The 13,888-nt window shown below is 36.5% G+C and overlaps 1 protein-coding gene across 1 annotated transcript; it reads left to right on the top strand.

Annotated features, from left to right (window-relative positions):
* Positions 1-6,071: 6,071 nt before the first annotated feature.
* LOC113092458 (gastrula zinc finger protein XlCGF57.1-like) lies at positions 6,072-13,305 on the top strand. The gene is made up of 3 exons (XM_026258059.1): positions 6,072-6,133; positions 7,402-7,536; positions 11,602-13,305. The coding sequence occupies exons 2-3, from the start codon at positions 7,452-7,454 to the stop codon at positions 13,140-13,142; spliced, it is 1,626 nt and encodes a 541-aa protein (XP_026113844.1). The 5' UTR covers positions 6,072-6,133; positions 7,402-7,451; the 3' UTR covers positions 13,143-13,305.
* Positions 13,306-13,888: the final 583 nt, after the last annotated feature.

Genomic DNA, 13,888 nt, shown 5'->3' with positions numbered 1-13,888 from the left:
TAAAAATATGTGGTGAAATTAAGTTTTTAGCGAGGCAAGCCGGTCTATTAGACATTCACTCTTTAAAATTATTAGCAGGTGCCTTGATTCAACCTCATTTTGATTATGCTTCCTCCTTTTGGTATAATGGTTGTTCCCAAGTTTTGAAGAATAAATTGCAAAAGGCTCAAAATAAATTAGTTCGGATAATTTTAAAAGTACATTCTAGGGCGCATTTACATAGTGAAAGTTTTAAGGAGTTGGGGATATTGACTGTGGAAAAAAGGGTGATATTTTTAAAAATGGGTCTGACACATAGGACAAATTATTTTTTATATACTAGTGCTATAGCATGGAATAAATTACCAGTTTCAATAAAGGGAGTAAAAGATTTTTTTGAGTTTTAAAAGAATGGTAAAAAGATGGCTGTTTGGTGAGGGTAGTTAGTGTGTTTTGTGGAGTTTTTATTGTAAATTGTGTCATTTAATGGGATGTTTATTATCAGTTGTGATTTGTATTTTTGGTGAATTATCTCTACTATATTGTTAAAAAGTAGATTTTAATTGATAAATTATGATTAGGAGATACTGTTTGTTCTGTCTATTCTGCACGTACACATAACCTTTATATTTAACATCGAGGGCCGCAATGGAAACAAGCCAAGGGCTTTATTGTGTTTTTATCCTCGACAGTTTTTTCTAAAGTGTATGGAATACTTGTATTTTGTACAATTTTATAAACTTGTCAAATAAATTTCAATTCAATTCAATTCAATTCATTCAAGTCACCCTAGTCACCAAAGAACAAACAAGTAAAGTGGGTGCAAGCCCACTTTAAACCCCTTTAGGCAAGTGGGGACCAAATGGGTGTGACATGAATTTGACATGAATTTGACCCTCTCGCAGCTGTAGACGGTAATGTTTTCTCTTGGTTCATTTCTCTTGGTACATGTCGAATTAATTTTGATAAATAAGTCGCACCTGACTATAAGTTGCAGGACCAGCCAAACTATGAAAAAAAGTGTTACTTATAGTCCGGAAAATACGGTACAAGTTAATGCCGATCTTGTTACTGTGCTAATTAATAGTGTTTTCCCTATACTTTGGATATTAATATCCATTGCAGAGGTGGTGTTATATGGCTCATCCAATGAATTGCTGGCAGTCTCAGTGATCAGCCATAAAACAGTGATTCTGATCAAATTCCCTTTAAAATCATAAATGAATTCCTTTGAGCTAAATTGACCTGTATCCCTTACAGTACGTATTAGTTGATATTAAAGTTTGAATGCTTTGTATTGAAGCGCCTATGCAAGTTGTATTCTTTTCACACCGAGATGCATTCTGTCCAGTTATCGTTGAACTAATACTTTTCGGTATTCAAGTTTTCTCTTTTTAAGGGTTTATAATGACATATCTAACCGCTATCTAAAAGCCTGCCACAGCCACTGTCAAACTGTTGCGCATGTTAGTAAATGGCAGTGTAGACACACTAGAAGAGTGCATGTTGTCCATGCACTGTGCACATAGTTATGCCTGTTCTGGTTATAAATCCTGATATGTATGTGACAAGGTTTACCGGTTTAAGAAATTTCTCATTGTAAAAACATGCTTTTTTAGATTTTTAAGGAATTAATTTCATTATAATTTACTGTACTGATTCAAATTAGTAATCAGTAATAATTATTGCACCACTCTGTGTGCCTCCTGTGACATGCTCTCTTATATGAACAGGCAGCATCTCAGGTGAAGGAGTGGACGGAGTGGGCGCATCAGGTGCAATCATCAAACATATTTTAAAGGAAGATGGCAGCACACTCCTATTTGCATTTATTCACATGCGATTAAATGAGCTATTCTTGTGTCATGATTTTGGCTAAAGCAGGACACTACTGAATGATGTGCATCAGAGGGGATTTAGAAGTGGGTATACGCAAAGCCAACTGATAAAGAATTTTCAACAGCTTTCAAAAAGTTGAGGGGGAAATCAAGTTTGGCAAAAAAAAGGGGGGGGGGGGGGGATTAATGCAAAGATTAATATATTAAATTTTGTTTTAAAAAGGCAAATGGTATGGTAGAAAGTTGAATCTGCGACATTCAGAGTGTCTAGTATGTAAATGCGTATATTTTTTAAACAGAAGTCATGACAGGACCATGTATTGCTTGTATTGAGGTTCTTTACGAGTGGTACATATTTGCAGGGAGTGATGCTGAGAACATCAGTAAGCATTTGATTCAGATTTCAGCATGATTCAGTTGCCTGCATGTTAAAATAGTGGATGTATTGTCTGCATCTCATATCGTGGTTGTGTGTGTTATACTGTAGTCACTATCAGAAAAGAGCAAGTGCCTCCAAACCGCAATCTCCCACAGATGAGACTGACCCCTTTAGATTGGACCATCTAACTTGCAGAGCAGTCAGAGAAGCTATAACGGCACAATATTTCAGTTAATTTGTAATTAAAAGTGCACAGTACACGTATTTAAGGTTCCAAGTGTTTTACTGATTTTCATGTTGCTTAAAAATATTGCAGAAAAATAAAGGCGACATTGCAATTACTCTCCACTTTGAACAATGTCCAATGTATATTTAATTTTAATCTGCTGCAAGTACCTTTTTTGAATTTGGGTTGCATCTAAGTTTCATAAAGAATGATATAATATTTATATAATACTTATTTCTGGACTAATATATTTTCAGTTTTTATATATTACCGGTACATGAAATATGTTTGGGTTATGAGTGTTAAATCAGTCTTACTACACCTAACCTCAAACCTAGCCCTAACCGCTGATTATTGTCTTAGCTGTAGTTAAGTTGCACATAGTTATATAAATGTCGTGGTCTTGACAAATAGTACTAGCATAAGCACTGATTATGGTTTGGGCTTTAACTAAGTTGTACATGGGTAACTGTACGGGGCTTAACATAACTACTATTTAAAGAATGGTAAGTATGGGCGACCTATTAGATAGTATTAGTCATAATGTCATGATTCTGCCTTCATGTCCTGACTTTTCTCTGGTCTTGAGGCAGGATCATGACAGACCCGTGTTTTGTGTACAAGCACATGGCCTTGTCTTTGGGCCATGTGCTTGTGTTGTCTCGTTCCCTTGCCCCACCCTCCTTGTTATCCTAGTCTTGCCGTGATTGCAGTATCTGTGCCACCTGTCGTGTCTTAATTAGTTCCCCTATTTAAATCCCCTAGTGTGCTCTGTCTTTTGTCGGTTCATTGTCTCCTTATATGTGTTTCTACTAGTCAGCCTTGTGAGAGAGTGTATCCTTGTCACCCCTTTGAGAAGTCTTTGTATATCCGTGAGTGTTTACTTGTAGTTAGTGTTCTAGTGTTTTGAGTCTTTATCATGTCAACATAGTCCTGTTAAGTTATTTTGAATCTGCCCTGGTCCTTGTTTTCCCCTTTTTGTGTTTAATAAACCCTTCGTGTTGTGATTCCTGTCTGCATTTGATTTCCTCCTTGCCGAACCGTGACACATAACCTCTGGCTAATGTTCATAGATAGATAGAGCACACGTAAAACGGGATGCACCCTGTGCGACGTAGATTCCTAATGAACAAATAAATATAAAGTAGAGTTAAATAGAATAATTAAATGTCAAAATAATTAGAAATGGTCAAGTAACCAATTTGTATGACAATCTAAATTTGAATTCATAACAAAATGGAGTCAGATTAAATAATAAAATGGAGTAAGATTAGAATTGAACTTAAAGGGGGGGGGGGGGTGAAATGCTATTTCATGGATACTGAGTTTTTTTAAACGGTTAAAGAGTTGGATTCCCATGCTAAACATGGACAAAGTTTCAAAAATTAAGTTGTACGTTTGAAGGAGTATTTTTGTTCCCAAAATACTCCTTCCGGTTTGTCACAAGTTTCGGAAAGTTTTTTTCGAGTATGGCTCTGTGTGACGTTAGATGGAGTGGAATTTCCTTATATGGGTCCTGAGGGCACGTCTGCCGGAAGAGCGCGCGCTCCCATATAGCAGAGCAATGAGAGGCTGAGCACAGACAATCACTGATCAGAGCGAGAGCGTCGCGAAAAGTCACAAAAGAAGTGTGTTTTTGGTTGCCAGGGCAAGACAACCCTGCACAGATTACCAAAAAAAAAAAACAGCATTAAGGGACCAGTGGATGGAGTTTATTTTTACAGAGCATCAACGGAGTTGTGCAAGCGTTTTTGTTTGTTCCCTGCATTTCGAAGATGCTTGTTTTACAAACAAGGCCCAGTTTGACGACGGATTTGCGTATCGTTTATTTCTTAAGGATAATGCAGTCCCAACGAAAAAGGGTCACGATCGTGTGTTGGACCCGCAGGTGGTGAGTAAAACTGCTTAAAATATCTCTGCCTCCTTGTTAGTGCGTCCCCTCCCATGCCGGAGACCCGGGTTCGAGCCCCGCTCGGAGCGAGTAGTTGCTGCTGCTGCTCTCGTTCAGTTTCAGCCTCGGGATCTGATTCTGGATCATAAATAAACGGCTGAATCTGACTGTTAGCCATGGTTTGTTTTGGATGATGGTTTTTCCCTCACGGTAATGTCACAGCTTCCAAACGCTCTCAACACAAAAGCCTACTGGCGCTCGTGATTCTTTAGCTCCGCCCACACGTCACGCCTCCAACCAGTCGTGTTTTTCCAGGAAAAATCTGTACAGACTATCTTTCTTTTATGAATATAATAAAACTAAAGACTTTTTGGAGTTATGAAGGATGCAGTACTACTCTAAAGGTACCCAAGATTAACAGGATATTGAGTGAAAACGAGCATTTCACCCCCCCCTTTAAATTAAATAACTGCATGCTGAAAAGACTGAACACACAAGAAACCTTCAGCCACCACTGGATACTATCCTTGGGCCAAGCGCGTGGACCTCACAAAATCCTTACTACTTTTCTGTGCCTTAATCACGGTAGTTCCCTAACTGTCTATATCTTAATTTGTGTTCTGAAGATGAACAAAGGTCTTGTCACGATATGAAGGTGAGTAATTAATGACAGAAATTTCCTTTTTGGGTGAACTATCACTCAGACAATTTTCTTTCCCAAAAGTTTTGTGGAAAACATTTACTCTCCTCACAAGTCCATCTGAATCAAGTGTCCTTTCAACAATCCTACCTAATAGCCATTTTTGCCAGATTAGATCATTATCCTTGACAATCACTATTTCTCCTACCATCAGATTTCTCCTACTGCAGCGGCTCTTAATCCTGGTCCTCACAACCCCCATACCCCAACAATATATAGAATATACTGCCTGCTCTGCCTAGTTAGCAATGGCGCTATAGTATGCAGTGTTTAATAAACCGCTGTTTTAGTCAAATCTGCTGAGGTGAAATTCAGTGCAGTCATGTATCGTGATATGTATCGTATCGTGGCATTTGTATCGTGATTCGTATTGTTTTGTGACTTTATTAGTGATACACAGCCTTACTATATACTTATTTTATTGCATTTCATATTTTTATGTTGTCAAAAATCATGTGTAATTATTAGGAGCTATTAAACTGTGTGGGAGGTATCATGGAAGGGGTTAACAATTGACAATATCTTGTTGTTAACCTTGATGCCATTATATCAATCAGTATTGTAAATAATATTGTAATAAAAGGATTTGGAGTAAATAATGTGCAAAAAAGTTGAATGTCCAGTGAATTGTGTTAAATTTGTAACCATAACAACAACATGAATCAATTGTAGAATGTGTCTGTGTGGATGCTGTGCATAGCTGCACCTAGTTGTAGTTTTAGATTGTGCAACAGGTACAAATATTTATTGAAAAAAAGTCCAGCTAGTGCTACCAGTGTAGTCGACTCCAAATTCCTTGGAACAGAAGGATCGATTCTGAATCAAATTATTTTTGGAATCAAGCCCCAGTCCTATTTTCTTACAGGAACAAAATCAGATAAGATTCTAAATTAAGTTAGAACCTCTTTTACTAGTAATTATAATTGGAGAACATGTATTTAAACGTCCTTAAAAAACAGAACACCTCAGACAATTATGTCCTAACGTATTCAACCTCCTCACTCAATGTATATGCGCTATACATTTGTATGTACTGTATAGGACTTTTATTTTGGTATGTCTATGTGACGTCATAAGGCTGCGCCGCTCTTCTGCATCTGTTGTGATTCGGCTGAGAAAGGTTTGTGATTTTAAACGTTTTAATCAATACAAACCAGACATTTTTTAGTTTGTTCTTACAAGTGATGTAAAATGAATGATTATTTATTGGATGTAAATGCATTGTAATAATTTGTGTGAGTATAAAGCTAGTCTACGCTTGACTAACAGAAAGGGTTCATCTTATTTCGCGTAAAACAGTTGACAGTAAAGTTAAAGTGTGCGAGAGAATTTATATATATATATATATATATATATATATATATATATATATATATATATATATATATATATATATGTGTGTACAGTAACGTTACAGACCAAAAGTTTGGACACACCTTCTCATTCAAAGAGTTTTCTTTATTTTCATGACTATGAAAATTGTAGATTCACACTGAAGGCATCAAAACTATGAATTAACACATTTGGAATTATATACATAACAAAAAAGTGTGAAACAACTGAAAATATGTCATATTCTAGGTTCTTCAAAGTAGCCACCTTTTGCTTTGATGACTGCTTTGCACACTCTTGGCATTCTCTTGATGAGCTTCAAGAGGTAGTCTCCTGAAATGGTCTTCCAACAGTCTTGAAGGAGTTCCCCGAGAGATGCTTAGCACTTGTTGGCCCTTTTGCCTCCTGTCTGCGGTCCAGCTCACCCCTAAACCATCTTGACTGAGTTCAGGTCCGGTGACTGTGGAGGCCAGGTCATCTGGCGCAGCACCCCATCACTCTCCTTCTTGATCAAATAGTCCTTGATGCCTTCAGTGTGACTCTACAATTTTCATAGTCATGAAAATAAAGAAAAACTTTTAATGAGAAGGTGTGTCCAAACTTTTGGTCTGTACTATTTATTTATATATATATATATACCTTAGCTCATTAATGAGGTGTGCCCAGACCTGTTTCTGCAGGGCCGGTGTCCTGCAGAGTTCAGCTCCAGCACACTTTAGTGTAAATTTCTGTTAATTCTGAAGTTTAAATATGTTTAATTAGGGTTGTATCAGTACAGTGGCCCACCAGGAACATGTTTGTACATCTGCTGATAATGGATACTTTCACTCTATTCTACTTTATTCAAAATATATCCACCAACTATTGTTACAAATGACAACAAAAACAACACTCAGTTAAGTAGTCCATTATTAATTTAGTAAATCATTAAGTTTGACCCATTATTTAGCACTCTGACTGACCCCCTCTGCCAGTGGTGTACAGAACTTTTTAAGATTTATTTTGGAACTTTTTTATGTTCTCATCTTAAAAATAACAATGTGTCCAAACAAACAGAAAAACTCCTGGGGAAGCAACGGGGATCCACGTGACATTCAGTTATAAAGATGGCGTTTATTAAAGAGGAGAGTGAAGACATGCAGATAGAAGAAGCATTCAGAATGAAATATGAAGATATCGAGGAACAAACAGGTTGGGTTTTTTTTATTCTCAAAGCCTAACTCTCATTTGATCCTCAGTATGTTTTCTTCAACAGTACTTAATGACATTTTTAAGGATGTCATATGCGTGCCTTAATTAAAGGGGTTTTAATTGATATGGAGCAGGTCTCATCGTGGACAATCATGTTGAGATTGCATTACCCAACAAACACTAATGCTGCCTTTAAGTACACCTTAGAAGAATTAGTTATTATAACATGCTATGTAATAAATTAGAAAAAAAAGAAAATAGTTTAAAACATAGTTTGTTATTTTGTGTAAAATTAAACCCAGTATCAACTTCTGAACTGAACAGAATGCAAATAATTGATTTTCTGTTACTTAAATATGAAACTGTATCTAATGAATGCATTTATTTTACACAAACCAGACAGGCTGATTGAAAAATTAATTTTCAGTCTCTCCCATTAAGTGGCACTTTTGGAGCGGCATAAACATGACACTGCTGTATACAAAGCAGCTCTGCCCTCATAGATAGTTTGAAATGTGCAGCACTCATATTTATTCAATGAAATCATAATAGTCTTTTGAAGTTTAATCTTCACATTAAGCCATTTCAAAATTTCACTTTTTTCCCACTAAAATGTACTATTCTCTACTGTAAAATGACACAACTTTGATGTTTTTCCATGCATCGTGTGGACACAACTTATTCTATAATCAATTTGATTATTTTTCCATATCGATTGTATTGATTAGTTAATACAGTTTGAACATCATTAATTCACTCTAAGTTTTTTTTTTTTTCAGGTTGTGAGGAAATAAAAAACTGAATAACTTTGAAGAAATCATTATAACCTTTGGGAGTAGCATATATAATGAGAAAAACAGAGGACCTAATACTGAGCCCTGTTGCCCACCATAGCCATTCACCAAGTTTAATGCCGAAAACAAACAAATAAAATTAGCAGCAATATGCATTTTTTTGTTTGCATTAACATTAAAAATCATGGCCAGATTTTGAACAAACAAAAAATATTGATGGGGACGACTTACAAAATAAAATGTTATCTACAAACTATTAAAATAAAGTATAGACAAAAAAAAGAGTTGTACATTTTTAAACCTAACATTTAGCCTTTAGATCATTTTAAGAAAAGGATGTCAAAATGAAGAAATAAAAGCATTTTATCTGCTCCAGAATTCTTCATAGGTAGGGCTGTGACGGTTGCCGTGACAACCACGCACCGCGGTGGTCAGTTGCTACCGCGGTTGTCTACTGCCACCGGCGGTGGTGCACGTGACGTCACAAACTCTATAGCAAGCATAATACAAAGATTTGTATGTAAGTGTAATAACTGTAATAGTTGCAAATTCTAAGTCTATGGTAATTAACAAATTACCTCAAACACAGCGTTTCCTTTAGATTGGAAGATTTGAGCGCAGGAAAATACAGTTTATGCATTCAGCAAAATAATTTAGTGTTGGGCGATGGATCTTGTTGGGAAAGCAAATACCACATCGCCGATCTGGAGTCATCTGCATTCTTGTCACCCATCAGCGTTTGCACAAGTTCTCGTGATCGCAAACGCTGGCTGGTCAGGTTTGGTGAACCAAACTGGCCAAATACAAACGAGACAGCGATAAATAAAAGATGGTAACAAGAAATATGCCAACGGATTCCTATTTCAAAGAGAGCTTGTGCAGATGAGGAGTTAGCTACTGAGCTTGCTTGGTGGCGGAAAAGTAAACCGGACGAAACACCACCGCGTTGCGACAGGTTTAGTCTGTCTATACAGGACATTTGAACTCTGTGTCAGTAGCCTACTTCACAAACTGGACGGGGGATTTATCACGTCGTGTTGTGTTGCATCCAGTGTAGCATCACTGCTTATAATGAGTATTTTGTCGCGCTGCGTCGCTCGCGTCCATTAGACAGGGTGTATTTAACTTATTTAGGCTACTTTCTTGTAGCCTAAAAAAAGCATTATTTATTTGATATTTATTTTAGTGTTATGCAGGCGGCGTTCACTGACAGAAGTGCTCAAATAAACACGAACTGACGGGTTAAATAGGATGTGTTAGATGAGTGATTTCTAGATGTTCATTCATATAAATATATCCTGTATATAATATATATAAAATATATTACATGCATGCAGAGTTTGTCAGCTTTAATCACCTTTGTTGGTAATTCCATGAATTAACTGATCACGACACTGCTTGCATATAGTTTATTTCGCGGTCTGATATGAAAGGATACGCACAAAGGAAGCGCGCACCGCCTTTGAGCACAGGACCGTCCGCGCTTGCTTAACTTGCACATGATAATAAAGTGAAGTGGAGCGCGTGTCTGAAACGTTTCCTGTTCAGTCATTCTGACTGCGACTGAATAAATTCACTTCTTGTCATGAGAAAAAGTGACAGAAGCAGCAGTTGTGAGTGGATGGCCATCCCTGCCCCTACGTAAAATAATTTTATATATATTTGACACTAATGTTATATATATATATATATATATATATATATATATATATATATATATATATATATATATATATATAATATATATATATTTTTTTTTTAATTTATTTATTTATTTTTTTTTAAACAGCGCCACTGGCGGTTGTTGGTCCATGACTACCGCTGTGGTAAAAATCAGCCACCGTCACAGCCCTATTCATAGGCTATAAAACAAGTTGTTTTCCAAAGCGTTGAGATTTTTATAATGCCTATTAGCTTGTTTATCATCCACCATTCAATATTTACAACAATAATTTGGTCCAGCTTTCACATTGGTCTGAATAAAACTGCCAGACAGGCTGCATGAGAATCCATTGTCTGACAGTTAGTGATGCTTATGGAACAGCAGAAATAGAGCTGTTTCGTGCAACAGCCACGTAAACTGATGAGTTTTAGAAGTGACAGATGCATTTGATTACGCTAGTGAATCTGCTAAATTCTCCTGAGAGTCAATACTGAAATTGCTGTTAATGACGGGGATAACTGTGGCAACAGACTGGACAAATAATAGTCTAAAATTAACCTGTGCAAAAATGATTTGATTTTAGTAATTCAACGCATTATGAAAATAATATACATTATTAGCATTAATGATTAACTTATTTTTATTTATTCTAAATGGCATGAGACAGTGACTTTTCATGCTTATGCTGGAAAGTACTTCATACTTCAGTACAATAAAAGTGCTAAAAAAAAATTTAATAGTCATTTTGTAATCCAAAAGCAAAACATGACAATAATTGTCAAATGAGCTAATGAGTGATCCTCTGCAGCCATCTACTCGTTAAAGTGGTCATTTCATGACATTTTCATTAATGGATGTTGTTTGGATTGTGATATGGGGCTACATAAACAAAATTGACAATGTCAGGCATAAGATTTTATGTTTTTTGCAGTCTGCTGCTTTGGGCAAATGAATAAATGTTTCTCTGAAAATATTTATTAGTTTTGTGTGTCCTGTATGTAATATTAATGTCCTTTGAAGGCCACATGCCTATTTAAACTGCACTACTTGTGGTTGTTTACAGAGATGTAACATTCACACAATTGTGTGTTGTGCTACAAAACTTTCAAACTCTGTAGCACAAGTGCTATGTGGTAATTGTTTTTACAGCCCTGGTCTGTTTTCAAAAGATCTAATAGCACTAGAAGAGAGATGTAACTGTTATAAGCTTCTGTATTACGATTCAGCTTAAATTCCTACTTAAGTGGTTCACAAATATAGTTTCTCTGCAAAACTAAACAGTTAAGGGGACACTATTTTTTTAAATAATGTAGACATGAATGGCAGTAATACCTCTATAATAAACCAGTTCTCCTGGGGAAAGCTGTGTTTGAACAGTTTTTCATAAAGTCCTAAAATTAACAATACTGAAAAAAGGTTCTGAGATTTCTAGTAACAACTCTTTCTGTAGCTTAGTTCATAAGATCTAGCATAAATATTAATTAAAAAATTTTACGGTGGTTTTGATACCTTAATGTTTTTATGTTGGTTTTGATGTATGTTGTTTTGTGCCATTAAAATGACATTTACTAGTGTTTGTCTTTTTTTTTTTTTTTTAAATCATCATAGATATGATGGCCTTGAAAGAGGAGAGTCAAGAATCGAATGAAATAGAAGAGAAAGACCAGTATGAGAAACATCGTGATTTTATAAATGGTGAAAGATCTTTTAGTTGCACACAGACGTCCTCACAAAAAAGAGCTCAAACAGCTGGAAGTTATTTCACCTGCTTTCAGTGTGGAAAAAGTTTCACTCAAAAAGGAAACCTTAATGTCCACATGAAAATTCACACAGATGAGAAGCATTACACGTGCCCTCAGTGTGGAAAAGGTTTTACCCATAAAGGCAACCTTAAAACCCACATGAAAATTCACACTGGAGAGAACCGTTACACCTGCAAACAGTGTGGGAACCACTTCTCACGAAAAGGAAGTCTTAAGACTCACATGAGATTTCACACTGGAGAGAAACCTTATACGTGCCCTCAGTGTGGAAACAGTTTTACACGCAAAGGAACCCTTAATACCCACATGAGAATTCACACTGGAGAGAAGCCTTATACCTGCAAACAGTGTGGGAACACCTTCTCGCGAAAAGAAAGTCTTAAGACACACATGAGAATTCACACCAGAGAGAAGCCTTACACATGCTCTCAGTGTGGAAAGAATTTTACACGTAAAGGAACCCTTAATGCCCACATTAAATGTCACACTGGACCTCACTTCTCACAAAAGGGTGGTCTTAAGACTCCTGTCAAAATTCACACTGGAGAGAAGCCAAAGAGTTTCACAAACAGGAAACACCTTAAAAATCATGTAGAAACTGACACCGGAAAGAAGCCTTTTATGTGCCATCTCTGTGGAAAGAGTTTCACACTTAATGGAAACTTCAAGGTTCACATGAGGATTCACACTGGAGAGAAGCCCTACACGTGTGATCAGTGTGGAAAGAGCTTCAGACATAAAGTAACGCTTAATTACCATGTGAGAATTCACTCGAGAGAGAACTGTTTTCTGTGTCATCAGTGTGGAAGGAGTTTCCCAGACAGTAAAGAACTTAAGAATCATGTAATAACCCACTGTAATAACACTGGAGCAAACCCTTTCATGTGCCATCACTGTGGCAAGTCTTGCATAAACGCAGCAAACCTTGAGATCCACATAAGAGTTCACACTGGAGAGAAGCCTTATATTTGTCTCCAGTGTGGAAAAAGCTTCTCACGTAAAGGAAACCTTCAGACTCACGTAAGGGTTCACACTGGAGAGAGGCCTTTCACGTGTCTTCAGTGTAAAATGAGTTTTACCTATCAAAGAGACCTGAAACGTCATTTGCAAACTCATTCTCTAAAGAAACTGCCGATTTCTGAGGGTAACAAGAGGTTTAGAAACAGCAGTAATTTTAAAAAGCATCTGCGCATTCACTCCAGAGGAAAGAGATTTGATTATGTTCAGTGCAATAAAAAATTTCTACTGGCATCAAACTTACAGACGCACCTGAAAAGTCATGGATATGTGAGATCCTATTTGTGTTCTATATGTGGAAAGGGTTTTAAATGGCTCAGCAATTTAAAATGGCACCAGAAAATATGTATTGTGCGAAATTACTTGTAAAATGTATAGCTCATCACTCATATTTGATTGTTTAAAACTAAATTTTTTATTATTAGTATTAATGATATTTATATTAATTTATTACAAAATTATATCTTGCTGTGAAATGCCACAATGTAAATGAGCACTCAGAAATTAAAAGACAAACTGAATGAAATAATAAACGTGGTATTATCTGATTTAACTTTTGCTTTAAACATGTTTTCAGTCTGAACCTGAATTTGGCTACTGTTGGCAACTGGAGCTGTTTCTCGTTGTGGGTTGCCTTATAGCTTAACACGGGAACATTTTCATAGTACCTGAACTAATTGTGGAGCTACCCCCTTTTTGGCGTTTTTGAACAACAGGTACTAGGAACTGTTTTAGTTCCCCAGAAATCTACTTGAGAGCAGGGTTTAAAAGAGTTCTATAGGAACTATCAGTGACGTAAGATTACGCTGATTGGCCAAACACACACAAAACACCGGCCACCCGGCATTTTTAAAAAGCCATGTAAACATTTACTCTACAAACATGGAGTAAATGTTTTAAGATGAGAACAGCGATAACAGCATTTTCCTTGTTTTCTGCAGTGTTGTATTCTTTTCTCTTCTTCGATGATACGTTACAATGCAAGTTGGCATGAAAAAATGAGTCTCTTAGCCCAAATTTTTTTCTCTTGCAATCATGTAAATTGTGCGTTTACATCTCCATCTCTGTTTGAATTAGACATCGCTGTCAGCCGCTCCAGAATTCCTGCTGCTTGT

Source organism: Carassius auratus, unplaced genomic scaffold, assembly GCF_003368295.1.
Source record: "Carassius auratus strain Wakin unplaced genomic scaffold, ASM336829v1 scaf_tig00214598, whole genome shotgun sequence".
In the NCBI taxonomy this organism is placed as follows: Eukaryota; Metazoa; Chordata; class Actinopteri; order Cypriniformes; family Cyprinidae; genus Carassius; species Carassius auratus.
This window is presented reverse-complemented; position numbering and strand designations above follow the sequence as displayed.